Source organism: Equus asinus, chromosome 27 (genome assembly GCF_041296235.1).
Source record: "Equus asinus isolate D_3611 breed Donkey chromosome 27, EquAss-T2T_v2, whole genome shotgun sequence".
In the NCBI taxonomy this organism is placed as follows: domain Eukaryota; kingdom Metazoa; phylum Chordata; class Mammalia; order Perissodactyla; family Equidae; genus Equus; species Equus asinus.
Window position 1 is genome coordinate 21,624,964 of NC_091816.1, and position 17,246 is coordinate 21,642,209.

The 17,246-nt window shown below is 39.9% G+C and overlaps 1 protein-coding gene across 1 annotated transcript; it reads right to left on the reverse strand.

Moving 5' to 3' along the window:
• Window positions 1-344: 344 nt before the first annotated feature.
• TRIML1 (tripartite motif family like 1) lies at window positions 345-5,526 on the reverse strand. The gene is made up of 6 exons (XM_014836600.3): window positions 5,101-5,526; window positions 4,770-4,865; window positions 3,559-3,789; window positions 2,664-2,686; window positions 2,384-2,481; window positions 345-895 (listed from the first exon to the last, which is right to left on the reverse strand). The coding sequence occupies exons 1-6, from the start codon at window positions 5,524-5,526 to the stop codon at window positions 345-347; spliced, it is 1,425 nt and encodes a 474-aa protein (XP_014692086.1).
• Window positions 5,527-17,246: the final 11,720 nt, after the last annotated feature.

A 17,246-nucleotide genomic window follows, 5' to 3' on the forward strand; every position in this document is an offset into this window, starting at 1 on the left:
GAAAAAATGACATATATTTATAAAACTGGCTTATAACAGTGGGTTTCAGGATAACAGGGGCTGGTCCTATCACTATGTTTTTAGTGACCAGCACATACATGGGGCAATCTAGATAATAAATTTGGTTGAAGACAGAGAATATGATCAGCTTTCTCCTCTGGGTGTTAGAAGTTGATTGTTCAATATGGCTGTTGATTGCTGGCTCAAGTTAATGGAAACTCTTTGGGGGGTGCTTTTTTTTCAGATCACCTGATGTTAATACTGTCAATGCATTAATCATCTTAATTAATAGTCATCTGTTGGTCTCAGACCTCATCCTCAGTGAAGGCTTGGGGACATCTCCCTCAGACATGGCTATTCAGTGAGCAGATGGTAAGAGGGCCTGTGTTCGTCCCTTCATTTGGGAGGCAAGGGGAAAAGATAGGCCTGAGAGCCTCTTGGAAAGAGGCTGAAGGGAAGCTGTAGATGAGGGATTCGTCCATCACATTGTAGAATGCTATATGTCCAGATTCATAGTCCAAGAAAACACCAATTTTGTGCACAGGCTCTCTGATATGTTGACCTTTTAAAGGTGATGAGACCCAAAGACTATAATCATCTCCAATTTTTAAGCCTATAAGTGAGAAGAGGTCGCCAGCTGGCTTTGGGAGATTGCCTTTTCTGCTCACTGAGTCCTTGCAGATGCCCACTTCCCATTCAGTCTTGTTTCCCACTTCCACCTCCCAATAATGTCTCCCACATGTGAAGATCTGAGCCCCCAACACAGTTGCAGACTTGTCAAATCTTTCCGGGTTGTCGGGTAACAGCTGTCGGGTTCCTCCATGTCTCACACTTTTCAGATCTTCAGATAGGACAAGATAGGCATTGGCTGTGTCTGGATCCAGAGTTATATCTGCTGCAAGAGAAGAAAAGAATGAATCTTCATTTGCATTCTTGAAAACCCTCCTGTATATGTGGAACTTAAATTAAGTTCTTAGTATTCAGTCCTATTGTTAAAAATATAATTTAGGGGAGTAGGTGGGGATTTTTGTTTTGTTCTGAGCTCTTCTTTCACTGTTTCACAAAACATGGAACCTCTAAAAGGAAACATAAAAGAGTCATGTGGAGAGTGATATTTAGCCTGCCTGGGAGCGAGAGAGGAATCTCTGAAAATGGAATGGAAGTTCTTCTCTTTACAAGACAGTTTTAAGACTCAGAGCTATTTATCCACCTGAGCGTACACTTTTGTCATTTGTATTCACTTTCACCAAGATTGATTCTGGTTCTTCAGTTTGGGTGGGAGAGAAATATACACAGTTAATCATTTATTCAATTCCTACTTGGGTGCCAAGCATTTCTGTACATTATCTCATTCAATCATGGCAAACATTATTAATTTTTTTCCATTTTTATAAAAGAGAAAACTGAGGTTCATAGATTAGGTAACTGGACCAAGATGACAAAGTGACTGAGTGTTTGAACAGCAATTCCTAGTCAGCATTTTCTATTATGTCATGCTAACTGCAGCATCATATGAATTGGTGGAAGCACCAGTGACCATTTGATGAAGCGCACTGTCAACCAGTGAGGCGCCTCCTCTCCCATCCTCCTGAGAGAAAGTCACAGAAGAGGCCTCCAACTTTCGCTGACTCTCCAGACAAGATTATGTGCCCCTATAATACGATTTCATACTTTCACTTGTAGACCAAATCTCAATCATAACTAATTATCTGTGTGATTACTGTCTGTCTCTTCAATTTTACTGAAAGTTCTACAAAAGCAAAGGCAAGTCTGTCTCATGAATCATTGTAAGTCAGCTCAGAGCTCAGTAGCACAGTGCCAGGCACACGGTAGGCACTGATCAAGTATCTGCTGAGTCCAATGCCCATTTACCCTTCCTCTGAAGGTCAGATTGTGTACAAGTTGAAAGTTGAAAACTAAAACTGATCACTCTTGGTGTTAGCCGGCCTAAATATCTGGGGCATTCTAAAAGGATAGTCCTTTGAATGTTCCCTCCTTGGGACTTAAGAGTTTAAGTCAGCTTTTATCCTAATAAGAACAGAGGTAGAAATGCAGAAACCTCTGAGGAGATGTGTGTGTGTGCATGTGTGTGTATGTGCAAGGGGATAGGATGGACCGAATAGAACAGTAAAAACAAAGGAGGGACCAGGACTCCCTAGACAGACAGCAAAGCCAGATCAAACATCAGTCGAGCACAGAGATGATCTGTGGCCCTAGCCTTCCCTGGTGTTTAGTACTGGCTTAAGATGCCTTCACTGAGCACCTGGCACGCAGATGGTGAATATTCTATGTTAGAAGAAGCTGCCTAAAGGCTCAGTTTTGCATCCCTTAATATATACTGAAGTTAAGTCTGGAAATCAGGCAACAAATCAGGTGGACTTACTGCTGAATTTTCTTAGCATCTCCCTCATTCCAGTGATGCGGCACAGACTCAGCTCTGTGATGGTGGCCTCTGGACACTGAAGCAAGAGTGGCTCACTCCTACAAGAGAGCAGAGACAGTCACTCTATGTCCTCCTCACAGACCCCATGACCTGCTCCAATTTGAGAGTCCAGCTCATTTTGTCCCAATGGCATGGACACTCTCATCCCCACTCTGATAACCTATTTCATCAGCATCACATCCCTGTATCTTATATAAGTGAACACAGAATGGAAACCTACCTTTCCAGTGTGCCCCTCACATCCTAAGGGTATAAAAGAAAGAAGGTTAGTATTTGTGCACTTTGATCACTAGCAAAGACTGACTCCATCATGGATACAGTCCTTTGCAAATTTCACAGAATCCACTTCCCATGGCTCTAGAACACCTTGAATGCGTGAGCGTATGGTAGAAAAAATCCCCCACTTCTTCTAGGGGTGAGTTCTAGTGAACATGAGATGTCTCCCAATGACTAGAGACTACTTTGTCCTTTTTTTTTTCTCATATCATCACTTTGTCAAAGGAACCTGTTGCTGACAATGGAGCCAAATTATTGGCTTCATTATCCAATGCTTTGGGGAGTCAGGGATAAGCAGAGTGGAGAGCCGAGACTAAATCTGTGTGTGGTTGGAGTGGGTTGTTGGGAAGGCACTAAATTAAATAGCAGCATTCTGCACAGCCAGTCCAGGAAAGAGATCTGAGCTGGAATTGGCCCACAGAGCTTATGTATAAGGAGGTCCAGAGAACCCAGTAGCAGGAGAGCAAAGATGGTGCGGAGTATGCGCTCAGTATGCAGAACATCTGGATTTAAACACCTATTAGCTATTTGACAGGCAAATTACCTAACTGTCATAGGTCATTAAAATACTCGACAGAGCGGAGGTTGTAGAGAAATAGGCACAGAAGAAATTGGAGTCATCATCATGCTTGGTTGGGGTAGGTAGATATTCCTCTATATTTTTTTCTTTGCCCCTTCAAGACTTTACTTATACTGTAGAGAATATTAATTCTTTAGGAAAACTATTTTCAGACCAGAACTTAGTTTTTCAAGTAAATAAAGAAAAATGTATTTCATATGAATTGAAATATTATAGATTACTATATGATTTTTTTCATTAATTTTCCCAATATTCTTACCTCAAAAGATTCTATAATGGGGTTCTGACACACAGACTCTATCCGTTGGATCATTTTGCTTAGGCTTCTGAGTTGCTGGGTCAGTTGGATCTCATTGTCCCTCAGTTTCTTCATGTTCCCTCTTTCCTCCTTTTCCAGTAACTGGAGCTGCAGATGCTCTTCCTCCTTCAGGAACTGGTGCATTTTTACATATTCCGACACAACAACCTGTTTACAGGTCTTTGTCTCTTCCTGCCATCACACACACACACACAAATGACATCATAAAGTTATTAACAGAAACACCTATGTCAATTTTTAATGCTTACAAAGTCCTAGAGTTCCACTGTGACAATTCTTGAAACCTGACACATAACATATTCTACTAACCAGTTGGGTGGACAGTTTGGTATTTTAGAAAGTGTGTTACAGATACAATAGTAAAGACAACCACAATGTCTATACCCAGGAGGCTGTCATTCTAGAGGGAAAAAACAAAAATAAACAGCAAAAAAATATATGATAGGTGGTGATCAGTACCATGATAAAAAGTAAAGGGCAAAATTTATGAAAAATGGTATGTTCATTTAGTCAACAAACATTTATTCAATGAAGTTAGGCATTGGGTCACATACTAGGAGTAGAAATGAACATCACAAACACTTCCTTATAAGACCTCAAAACCTATTGAGAGACTCAGATACACACATATTTTTTAAATATCTAATTAAGCATTTAGTTCTCTGCTCTGCTGGAAACTCAAATTCAAATCTGTGACTAACCTGGAGCATTCATTCAGGCGTACTAATTCAAACTACTATTTGCTTTTATTTCCCTCCCTCTTTTCTTCTTTTTTATTTGCCCTCTCTTTTTTCCCCCAAAGCATTTGAGAGATGCCCTTTCTTTTATTGATTTCCATCCTATGTGATATGTCTATAGATATAGCTTATATTTTAAATAATTATAATGGGAGCCAAAATAGAGGTAGCCAGGGAGTCGTCTAGGTGCACCAAGAAGGGAAAAAATAAGCTGGCCCAGGGATGGAGGAATTAAGCTGAGTCCTGAGATTCCCAGGTGGACAGGCAGAGGTAGGCAGCCCAAAGCAAGGATGCTGCAAATGGTAAGGCTGGGACTGGAAAATTGTGTCTTTTTTCCCTAATATTTCACTACACATCCCTTTAGTCCTCCTCACGGAATCATATACAAGATGCGAAAGTAAGACAGATACTGACCTTACACAATATCACTCTCTCCTTCTCATGCGTTAATATAATCTGAGTTTCCTTCTTCTTTTTACGCAAAAGAGTTAGGATTTCCTGGAGCTTCTCCTGCAATGGAAACAAACTCTCTGTGGCAAATGAACAGAGCACCAGGTTGCGAAGGTGACTTGAGGACAAATAACAAGAAGATAGCTGGGACTCTAAAACAAAGGATGGAGTAGGGTCCACGCTGTTTGTGGTCTGGTGCCAAGAGATCAGCACCCATGACTGAGAGAATACTATGGGAGTTAAGTGATGGAAACTGATTTGTGTTCTGAGATTTATATTGAGCAAACAATCTTACTCTGTGATGCTCCTCAGCCTCACTCGAGACATAGACCCTGTTTATTCCATGGCAATGGGTTGAGAAAGCGTTTACACCCTGCTTCTCATCAGAGAACACCTTGGCGGCCACCAGCATCTTCCCATAGCTGCCTTGCTCGTCCTCACTCTGCAGCACCTGGGATCTGAGTTGCTTGCCAATGCCAGCCAGCCTCCCCAAACGCTCATTGGGCTGGAAATGAGGGGTCTCCAACGTCCTCCAGCACTCAGGACAAGACAAAGTAGTGTTATATTCCTCCCAGCTCTTCAGGAGACACATCAGACAAAAGCTGTGCCCACACTCAGTGGTCACTGGGTTGGTGAAATAGTCCAGGCAGATGAAACAGGTCAGTTCTTCCCTGAGATTCTCCATCAAATCTGCTGTAGATGTTTTCTCATATAAAGACATCAGGGCAAGGTCACGCCTCTATTCTGGGACTAGAAAAGTCCTCCCTACAGTTCTACTGTTTTGAGTAATAAGCGGGCGATCAGTTGCTGTGTTGTTAATACAAGAAACTCTTACTCTCCTCTGCCTGATTTCACCAACTGACATGTACTCTCCCACCACAAAGCCAATTATGACTTAATGTGGAACTCCTATACGCTGGGTTCATCATCATGCCGAGACTTTTAAGGACTCTCTCACTGTGCAAGCCACATGCTGGAAGTGAGGACCCTTGCTCCTAACAGACTTCTCATTTTAAGAGTTGGTTATTACACATAAACAGCACCATGAAACCATTTAGACACAGTGGTTTTAGGCTGGAAGGGTGGATAATTTGGTGTAAGCCAGTACAGAGACTCAAATTATGATGATCTCTAATAACATCTGACTGGAAGTATGGTCCAAATCTTTTGGAAAAGTCCACTAGTGGAATTTAGTTGAGAAACTGAAGGAAAAAAACTGTCATATATATTCTTTCTCTCATTAGGTCCTTTTCTGAGCCTAAAAGCTTTTTACTCCTTTATCAGGTATTGTGTCCTTTAATTTTATTCATCCCAATAAAATAAGACCAATTCTATTGAAATATTCCCTGACTTTAGACGTACAGTGGATTATTGGAATTATATTTATTGCACTGCCCTGCAGACCATGGTACTCACCTTTCTGTCATCACAGAAAGCACCTAAATTATAATTCTTGTTGGAAGTTGCCTCAAGTGGCAATTACACTATGGAGTGGATAGAAAGAATAATATTTTAGAATAGACATAATTTTGCTGACTTATTTTCACTTTTTGAAAAGGTTTAGGCTAGGCCTTCTTAAATGCCTTATCAGTTCTTACTGGACAGAAATTCAATGTGCAGACATTATTTTTAGACCTATGAAAAAATAAATGTGTAGTATGGAGACCGTGTACAATGACCAATGAGATTAGCGCTGAATCCTATAAATTTGCTATGCCAAATGCTCATGAGTCAGTTCTTGTCATGGCCCACCCTCCACTCAATATGTGCCAAAAATTGGGAGCTTAAAAGCTCTTCCTCAGGTCCTACCCTCCCACTAAGTTCATCATACCTTATTTCTACTTTTATCTTGTCACTCTCAGCTTGGCAACCTTCCATCAGTCTCCATTACCCATGATGCTCCATTACTTCCTTCCTTACTTTAATGCTTTCAACTAATCCTTCTTTCTCACTCATCTCTAACAGGATGTTGGGCGTTTTCTTATCTTGAACTTTTGTAAAAAGAAGATTCCTAGCCTGAAATGGTTCTTCCTCCATCTTCCTTTCTCCTAGTCAAAACTCATCTTCTGAAGCATTAAGTTTGAGTGTTTTAATCATATGTCCTTTGTATAGAATTTGTGAATTACTGGGATGAGAATTTACGCTAAGAAAAAGAAACAACCAGAGCGAAGAGTCATACTATTTTAAAGAGGAAGTGGTAGCATCTGTTTGGGATCATGAAACCTCTATTGTTTAGATTGCTTCTAGGCTAGCTACTAAGGCTAAGATTCAAAATGTTGTCAGGAGTTAGTCTTAAGTAAGGATCTTGTAAAAAAAAAAAAACCTACAATAACACTACCTACCTTCACTGCAAAAAGGATTTATGAACTATCACCTACGTTCAGTGTGTTATTACCACACAAACCCTGGAGGAGTCATTTAACATTGACCAGGATCATTAGAATCAGCCTTAGAATAGAATTATGGTACATCACAGAGCCTGTATTCCAGTTTGGAACGGGGAGAGTAGCTTGTTCTAAGTTGAGTCACACTAAACTGTTCTACTTCTCTCTTCCAAATAAACTCCTTTCACAAATTCCTTACCACCATAACCGTATCTTATTCACTGGCGACTAAAAGAATTCTTTGCACACAACGAGGGCTCGATTTATCTGCAAATAAGTTTAAATGAACAAATACAGGAACCATATTGTTATAGAATCATGGTCTTTTATCTAGTTGGAAGCTAAGACATTGTATATTCTAACTACCTTCTATAGATGAAGAAGAAAACTGAGAATCAAATAAATTGAGTTGGTCCCCTGAATACCCGCTAACTACATGCATCAGGTTAGGACTAGGAAACTTGGTGCCCTCCCTCCCAGTCATTCTCTTTTGTCGACACACTATACCTCAATTGTTGTCTTGTGAGTGGATGAAAATTTCCAGTTATCTCAATGAAATCAATACTGCTCAAGAGCTTTCAGAAGAAAATTGGGCAGCTGTCCTTGAGATGTAATGTCATGACAAGTATCTGACATCACTGGCTACACTCACTATTGGGAATGCAGATTTCTCCACCATCTCTCTGAACATATTGCTTAGCCTTAATTCATGCATGAAGAAATTCATAGTGTGGACGAGCCATCCTGAAACACATTATGCCAGTCCTCAGGGCACTGCACTGCCAGACATGATTTCTGAGATCAACAACTCAGACTGCTTGTTCTCTGGCCTGTCTTCTCCTGAGGAGGTGACAGCAGGGGTACCCCAAGAGGTCCATAGTCACAACTATTACCCACACACATTTGGGGTTGGAGTATGAATAAAATAAGAAACTAAGTGATATAGTGAGGGTTTATTTATTGGGGAAAGCAGTGGGCTAGATGGCAACTTATTTGAAAAATATCTTGCTTGAAAGCCTGGTTCTAAAAATTTGTCTGTCATTTCATATCAGTGTGGGAAAGATGGATTATCCAACAAATGGTTTAGGACACGTCGGGGTAGCCATCTGGAAACAAAACAACAAAGCGGGATCTCTACCTAACAACTTTTACCAATGTGTCTTCCACATACGTGTATGTATGTGTGTGGGTGTATATATACCTATATTTGTATATATGTATGTATTTTCCCGACTCTAATCATGAAATTCTGCTATTATTTCCCTTTCTATTGCTGTTTTCACCTTATTATTTATGTTGTTTTATTTTTGTGTGTATTTTATTTTGTGTGTATTATTTTGTTTTTGTTCTAGAATACCCCACATCTATTTAGCAAGTAAGAAGCCTATTTGTTAAACATGTGGCCAATTATTGTGTCCAAAGAATGAAGCACATCATAGAAGGAAATAATTGGTAACATAGCAGAAATTTAAAATGGACTACTTAGGGAAGGCTTTTCAAAGCATGCTTCAGAGCTTAGACACCACTAAGGAAAAGATTAATACATTTAAATAACTAAAAATTAAAGACTTCCATACAGGAAAGTTAATAAATAATCAAATACATTTTTGTGTGTGTGTGAGACAGATTTGCCCTGAGCTAACATCTGCTGCCAATTCTTCTCTTTTTTTCTTGAGGAAGATTACCCCTGAGCTAACATCTGTGCCAATCTTCCTCCACTTTGTTTGAGGGATGCCTCCAGAGCGTGGCTGTTGAGTGGAGTATGTCTACACCCGGGATCCAAACCTGCAAACCCGGGCCGCCGAAGCAGAGCACATGGAACTTTAACCTTTCAGCCATGGGGCCACCCCCACAATCAAACATATTTTTTTTAATTACAATCTACCAAGAGAATTTGGGACACATGCATCAAATACCCAATCTTAAATTATGAAGAGGTCTTATATGTATACTTTAAAATAATAGCTCTTATTATTACTATAAAGCTATTTTAAAGATAACAGATCTATTTATATACACTGGCATGATATAACATCCATTATCTACTATTAAGGGGAAAATACATTTTGCCCCCCAAAATAGCTTAACTATAAATGATAAAAATTAGATTACTTATATACATATTTTTCCTACAAAAATGAGGTCATGCTATAGATGTTGATAATGTATCTGTGTAAATAAAGGCATAGAAAAAGTATGGAATTTCATGGAGATGACACCAAAAGAACAGGCAAGAAAAGCAAAAATAGACAAGTGGGACTACATCAAACTAAAAAGCTTCCACACAGCTAAAGAAATAACCAACAGAGAGAAAAAGAAACCAGTGATATGGGAGAAAACATTTTTAAGCCGTATGTCAAATACAGGGTTAATTTCCAAAATATATAAGGAAAACTTACAACTCGATAGGGGAAAAGACTAATAACCCAATTAAAATATGGGCTAACGACTTGAATATACATTTTTCTAAAAAGACATACAAGAGACCAATAGGTATATGAAAAGATGCTCAACGTCATTAACTATCAGGGAAATGCAAATCAAAACCACAATGAGATAGCACCTCACACCTGTCAGGATGACTGTTCTAAAAGAAAAAAATTGTGGGGCCAGCTCAGTGCATAGTGGTTAAGTGCACATGCTCCACTTCAACAGGCTGGGGTTCATGAGTTCAGATTGTGGACGTGGACCTATGCACCGCTCATCAAGCCACACTGTGGCAGTGTCCCATACACAAAATGAAGGAAGATTGGCACAGATGTTAGCTGAGGGACAATCTTCCTCAAGCAAAAAGAAGAAGATTGGCAACAGATGTTAGCTCAGGGCCAATCTTCCTCAAAAAAAAAGGCAAGTGTTGGAGAGGATATAGAGAGATTGGAACCTTGTACACTGCTGGTGGGAATGCAAAATGGTGCAACCACTATGGAAGAAGTATGGAGATTGCTTAAAAAATTAAAAATAGAACTGCTATACAATCCAGCAATTCCACTTCTGGGCATTTATCCAAAAGAATTGAAATCAGGCTCTCGAAGAGATATTAGCATTCCAATGTTTATTGCAGTGCTATCACAATAGGTAAGATGTGGAGACAACCCATTGTCCACTGATGGATGAACGGATAAAGAGAATGTGGTCTATATGCAAAATGGAATATTATTCAGCCTTTAAAAAAGATGGAAATCCTGCCACATGAGAAAACATGGATGGAGCTTGAGGACATTATGCTAAATGAAATAAGCCAATTACAGAAGGACAAAGACTGTATGTTCCATTTATATGAGGTACCTAAAATAATCAAACTCATAGAATCAGAAAGTAAAACAGTGGCTGCCATAGGCTGGGAAGAGGAGGAAATGGGGAGTTGCTAATTAAGTGACATAAAGTCTCAATTATGCAAGATAAATAAGTTCTAGAAATCTCCTGGACAACATTGTGCCTAGAGTTAACAATACTGTATTGTAAACTTAAATTTTTGTTAAGAGGGTAGATTTCATGTCATTGTTCTTACCACAATAAAATAAATTTTAAAAAAAGAAAAGAAAAAGAAAGTATGAAAAGATAACACACCAAACTAGCAAAGTTGGATGTGGTGGGATTGGAGCATTGGAAGAAACCCCTTTTGCTTCTTTATTACATAAATTTTTGTATGAAAGCATAGGTTTTTTTAAACATTTAATGTGTTTTCAGCACTTTTCCAGTAAAGAAATATTGGAGAATGAGGTAGGAGCAAAGAATGTGGGGTGTGACTTGCAGTAAACCAATTAATGAAATAATTTTCTTCAGGTTGAGGGGCAAAATCATCCCAGATGATTGGTTTCAGCTGTGACACAGTAAAATTCTTTTTAATGGTTTTGTGATTGGTGATGCAATTTTTATTTATTTAACTAACAGGTATTGAGTCTCTAACATACATAGAACAAGGGGCTCAGTGCTGAAAGCAATATAATTATGACTGAACATTATTTTTCTTCTTTGGGAGCAGAAGATATTTGTGCAAAAAAAGAAAAGCTACAGGGGTTGACCTAGTGACATAGTGGGTAAATTTGCATGCTCCACTTCAGCAGCCCATGGTTTGTGGGTTCGGATCCTGGGCACAGACCTACATACTGCTTATCAAGCCATGCTGTGGCAGTGTCCCACATACAAAATAGAGGATGATTGGTACAGATCTTTGCTCAGGACCAATCTTCCTCACCAAAAGAAAAAAAAAAAGAAGAAGAAAAAAAGAGAAAAGCTACAAAGCACTAAAAGATGTGTGCCTTAAGAGTGGTAGAATTTAAATTTATTAACTGTTTCACATTTTGGTGGAGGGAATATTTCATTCTTGCTAGAACTTCAATCAGGGAGAACTTCTCGAGAGAAGTGGTATTTCATCTGGACCATTGAGACTTAGTACCTTTCAAATGAAGGAATGGCTACTATTTAGAAGTGGGAAAACTTTTGAAATATTTGAAGAATAAAATACATGATCTGATGGTGGTTCAAATATTACAACAACAAAAGATCTAGATTGTAACATTCTTTTTATCTCAGAATGTTAAAAGACCCAATTCAGCTTGGAAGTATTCATCTTGATTATTCTCTATAGGTAGCACGTTGGTCCTACAGCAAAACCTAGAGGCCAGAGCATTGGGGAAAGGTGTACGGGTGGTGTCACTTAATAGACTCAGTTAAAAGTTGTGACCCAGCCACTCCTGCCACGTTGCCAGGGTTTGCAAAGGTTGAGGGTTGCCTTTCCGAACTTTGACAACTTAGGCATCTTACGTGCGACTTTAAGGTGAGGTGTTTTGTTCATTTCTCTGGAGAATAAACCCATCTTTGTTCATCCCTTTGCTTTAAGAAAAGTTAACTGTTGAAAATGTACTTGTTCTAGACTTCATGCTGGATGCTTTATGTACTTTGTCTCTTAAGGAGATAAAAAGAGCAGCCAAAGGAATCTGTATGAATTGGGAAGGCTGAGCAGAAAATTCTTTAAAAGCATTTCAGACAAACACTGACATATGAGCATAAAAAGGCATTATCTAAATTTAGGACAGACTCTTAAGAAAAAGGAGTTCCAGTCTACCTTCTTTCTCCCTTTTTAAGTATGGGAGAGTATGGGATTTGAGATTATTACAGAGAAATAATTTGAGTTACCATGAGAATAGGATTTAATGTCCGTAAAGGATGATGCTAGATTTTTTTTAAAACCTTAAGAGTGCAAAGGCCACTTGTTTTGTATCTTGCTTCTATCATATGATGCCCTTTATGATATGCCTATCACTTAATTCTGCAGGAATTCTTAACCATCTTCACATTCTAGGTGGTGCACTATACCCAGTGGACTAGAAAAACATGCTATCATCCCACGTTAGAGTAGGACAATATAGGTAAGGAAACAGGTGCTTATGTGTACACATGTTGTCCCCCATCTTTTTAATGGGAAAGTCCACTTTTTGCTTTTCTCAAGGAAATCTTAACATTTAGTCATAAGACTCTCACCATAAAATAGTACCTCTAGGGAATAAAACATGAGACTAACTAGTACAAAGAGAGAGCTCTGGCTCTGTGCCAAGCACCCTTCTCGACACTTCTAGATATTTACTTATTTAATTCTCCCAATAGGCCCATGAGGGAAACAGTAGTTCCAACCCCATTTGCAGATGAGAAAACAAACTCTAGTCATGAAACTTGCCTTAGACTCACACAGATGGCCTAACTTCAGAGGCCATGCTATTATCCGCAGAGCCGTTCTGCCATTTTCATGGGACTGAATGAGCCACAAACATTCAACTCAAGGAGTTTACAGCTGTGACCAACAACATATTTGCTGGTTGTGCAGGGATCCAGTGAGGTCAACCGAAGTGGGGTAGGGCTGCGTCTCCTCCTCCCCCAACTCTCCAGTGGTAATTAGTACCAGATCCTGCTAGGTGGCGCTCCTCACATGTGTATCTATTGTTTGCAACCACAGATGTTGAGGTCAGAAGAGTGCTTCTAAGGTAAGTTTATGATGCAGCTTTTTTTTAAAGAACCAGTGGAACCTCTTGAGAAACAAATTGACTCCTTCTTCACCCTTCTAGCCCTTTCTTGGTTACTGAGGTGCAAAGACCTAATAAAATCTGTTGAGCTAGGGTGCCAAGATAGTCAGAGAGAATCCTAAAGAATGGGGGTCTAGCCGTAGCTGGGAATTCATGAATTGTAGGAATTCATTGCAATAACCAGATACTGTGTAAATGTCCTTGGAGAAAACATTGCAAGTATAAGAACTAAGAGCTAAAAGCCTTTAAGGAGCTGGGACATGAGGGGCTAGGTGATACTGTGATCATGACTGAATCTAAGGGGAGCTAAAGAAAGACTCTTAGGAATATTGGAGAAGAGCACCCCCAAAAGATTGACATCTTTGCTGGCAAAGCAACTGGGAATACAAACTATATTGTGTGGTCACAGGCTGGGCTAGGACACTAGGGTTTCACATTTGTTGCCTTCTAGATGCCCCACCATGCTTCCTTTAAACCCTTCAGGTCTCTGAGTTGTAGTTCTCAAACTTCATCCCATATATTAATCTGCTGAGAAGTTCAAAACCTGAAGCCTATGACCGACCTCCAGAGGTTCTGATTGAATTCGTGTAGTGCTAATTGGAACAGAGTACTTGGCCAGTCGGTGGTTCTCAACACCACCTATGATTTATTGGAATTGTAAACTCTTGGGCTCAGCCCCATAACTACTGAATCAGAAACTCTGGTGGGGTGGGGGTAGCAAACTGCTTTAACAAGCCCTCCAGGGGATCTGATGCGTTCTAAAGTTTGGAAGCCACAGGTTTAGGCTCACATTATTATAGCTCTGTAGATGATTCTAACATGCAATGAAGTTTGAGACCCACAATTTTAATGAATAAAACTACTCCACAAAGAGTAGGTCCCAGAGCAGCTGCAGGCTGGTCTCTTGGTCATGCTTTCACCCTGCCTCTTAGCAAAACCATCGCTCTCCCTCCCTTTCTTAGAAACAGGAGTTCCCAGCATGAATGTGGATGGAGAAAAACATTCTTAGAGAGGTCTAGGGGAGAGGACTTAGAGTCCTAGACAACCTCTCAATGGGGTAAAAATGGTAATTAAAACGACAGCATTGAGTGACTGAGAAGATGAAAGAATGTAATCATGAGCTGATGCCAAAGACAAACTTCTGATCTTGCAAAAGATCTGGTTGGAATGAGTGAATTTTTTTCTTCTTAATCCTTCTTGGCCTCCCTGAAGAGGACAATGGCTGCCTCAGATCTACCAGATTTCAGGGAAAAGCTGACTTGTTCTGTCTGTTTACACTATTTAACCAAACCCTTTGGAATCAAGTGTTGACACAAGTCTTGCTATGAATGCCTCTTAAGAGATTGGAAGGAAAGCCCCAGTTGCAGCCCCTGCCTTATATGCAAAGATATTTGCAAGGTGAGAGACCCAAGGTGTAACTTGCAACTGGTGATGATGGCTGAGATAGCAAAGTCCTCACGTGATGGACTTAAAGACTAGCTATATGTGAGATACAACAAGAAAAACTGAAGAGATTCTGTGCAATAGATCAGATGCGCCTCTGTGAGATCTGTTTTCTGTCCTGGGAACAGAAGTCTCACAGTGTTTACCATTGAGAAGGCAGAAGGAATCTCCAAAGTAAGATAAGATTGTCTTCTCTTTCAAAATTCCAAGGGTTCATTCTCATTCTTTCCTTTTTTAATGCCTTGGGTCTTCAAAGTGATACATATTTAAATCATTTTTTTTCTATCCCTGACTTGTCAATTATGAAGACTTGGGAGCCCCAAAGGCCTCGTTTTTACTGGGAGTAATTAATTTTCACTTTGTAAGTTATGTGTAAGTTTCATGTAACTTCTGTCTTTATAGATCTAGTATAGCGACTTCCAAGAGGAGTTAATAGTGATCTTTCCTTTTCAGAACAGTGTTCAAAGATCCTGAATTTTGTATGCAAGGCATTAGGGTCTCACAAGAGAGCAACCTCCCTTGGAAGAGAGAAATAAACAAATAAGTATACCTGGGATTCAGCTAAAGGATGGCCACACGATCAAGGAGGAGTCTTCGGTGAGTCCACGGTCATAGGTTGTAACTCCCCCTTTACCTCAGCATACAAATACCAGTTTGCTCAAATATGAGGACCTGAACTGCATTAAAAGCTGGAAAATAAGTTCCTACTTCAAGAAAACTAGCCACATGACAGAGCCAGAAAAGTAATTGAACAATCATGGGCTAGAACTATGATGCCTTGGCTATAGTGTGTATAGATAAAGAAACCAAACTCAGATACAGTCTCTAAGAAATACTTAAAAGATTCAGCCCAAAAAGTACTTCTTCAACTCTAATAGGGTTTGGGGCACAGGGAAGGTCCAGAAGGCACAATTAGGTACAAAGGTCTGGAAGTAGGAGTAATTCAAACCCTTTATCAGTAAACTAAAGCTACTTTAGAGAAGCTAGGCAGGACCTTGTAAACCTAAAGAAATTTTACTTCAATTCAAATCCACTAAAGTGTTAGACAAGGGGCTGGCATGATCAATTTTTCATGACTGGCTACAGGTTGGGTTCAAAATAGTCAAAAGGGTCACAGATCTTGATAGTTGGTTGTAGTACTCAGCTCAAAGCTGGATACGGTACCAGCAGTGGGGATGGAGAGAAGTGAACTTACTAAGGATGTATAAGGGAGACTAGCTGTCTTAGTTTGTTTGGGCTGCTATAGCAAAATACCACAGACTGGGCAGCATATAAACAAACATTTACTGCTCACAGTTCTGGAGGCTGGAAGTCCAAGATCAGGGTACCAGCATGGTTGCATTCTAGTGGGGGGCCCTCTTCCTGGTTCTTGCTGTGTCTTCACACAGTAGAAGGGACTAGGGAGCTCTGTGGGATCTCTGATAAAAGCACTGATCTCATTCATGAGGCCTCTACCCTCATGACCTAATCACCTCCCAAAGGCCCCACCTCCTAATACCATCGCATTGGGGGATTAAGATTTCAACATCTGAACCTTGGGGGATACAATCATTCAGACTATAGCAATAGTGAAAACTTGATGGTTAACTGCAGAAATGTGGAGAAGATAGTCATTGATAATACTGATACAACTGAGTGGATATGGTTGCCTTGGACATGGGGAGAACATGGGGTGTATGTATGTATATGTGAGGCTCAAATAAACTTCATTTTGGATGTTTTGAGTCTAAGGTGACTGCATGATCTCTGAATAGAGATTTCCAGTAATCAGCATATACATACCTATGAGTGAAGATCAGCGGAAAGACCTAAACTAGAGATAAACATGTAGCATGAAGGTAACTGAGACTAAAGAACAGAGAACTGCTCGGGGAGAATACGCAGAATGAGAAGTTTGGGTTGGAATGACCATAGAAAGCAACTGAAGTTCAAAGGTCAATTAGATAGCAAACATCCTTGGGAATTGAGACTAGAAACTGACTGTGGGGCTAGTAAGATCATGTTCCATAATGCAAAATGAGGGAGTTGTGATGAGAAAATCACACTGCTTCAAACATGACTTTTTCCCAGCACGTTATAGTTTTGCTCCAATAAGAGCAGTTGAAGGTGAAGTACATGAACACAGCCAAATGCAGCAAGCCATCCACGTGGTAACTTCTCCACTACCAGGATGACTGTCCAAGGCTGGCTCATTTTAACCAGATACTGTCTTAGAGATGCTTACGGTCATGCATCGCTTAACAATGGGGTACCTTTTGAGAAAATCATTGTTAGATAATTTTCTCATTGTGCAAACATCATAGTATATTCTTACACAAACCTAGATGGTATAGCCCACTACACACTAAGCCATATGGTGCTAATCTTATGGGACCACAGCCATATATGCTGTCCATTGTTGACAGAAACACCATTATGCACATGACTATTTTGTTTCCATGTGCATTTTTTTTTGAGGAAGATTAGCCCTGAGCTAACCTCTGCTACCAATCCTCCTCTTTTTGCTGAGGAAGACTGGCCCTGAGCTAACATCCATGCCCATCTTCTTCTATTTTATATGTGGGATGCCTGCCCCAGCATGGCTTGAAAAGCGGTGT

Excerpts from the sequence above, each read along its gene's own strand:
- TRIML1 (XM_014836600.3), bottom strand. The coding sequence starts at position 5,526 with ATGTCTTTATATGAGAAAACATCTACAGCAGATTTGATGGAGAATCTC. Across the intron at positions 4,866-5,100 it reads AGGCTGAGGAGCATCACAGA|GAGAAGCTCCAGGAAATCCT; the intron begins GTAAGATTGTTT and ends TTTCCATTGCAG. Across the intron at positions 2,687-3,558 it reads CCATTATAGAATCTTTTGAG|GATGTGAGGGGCACACTGGA; the intron begins GTAAGAATATTG and ends TTATACCCTTAG.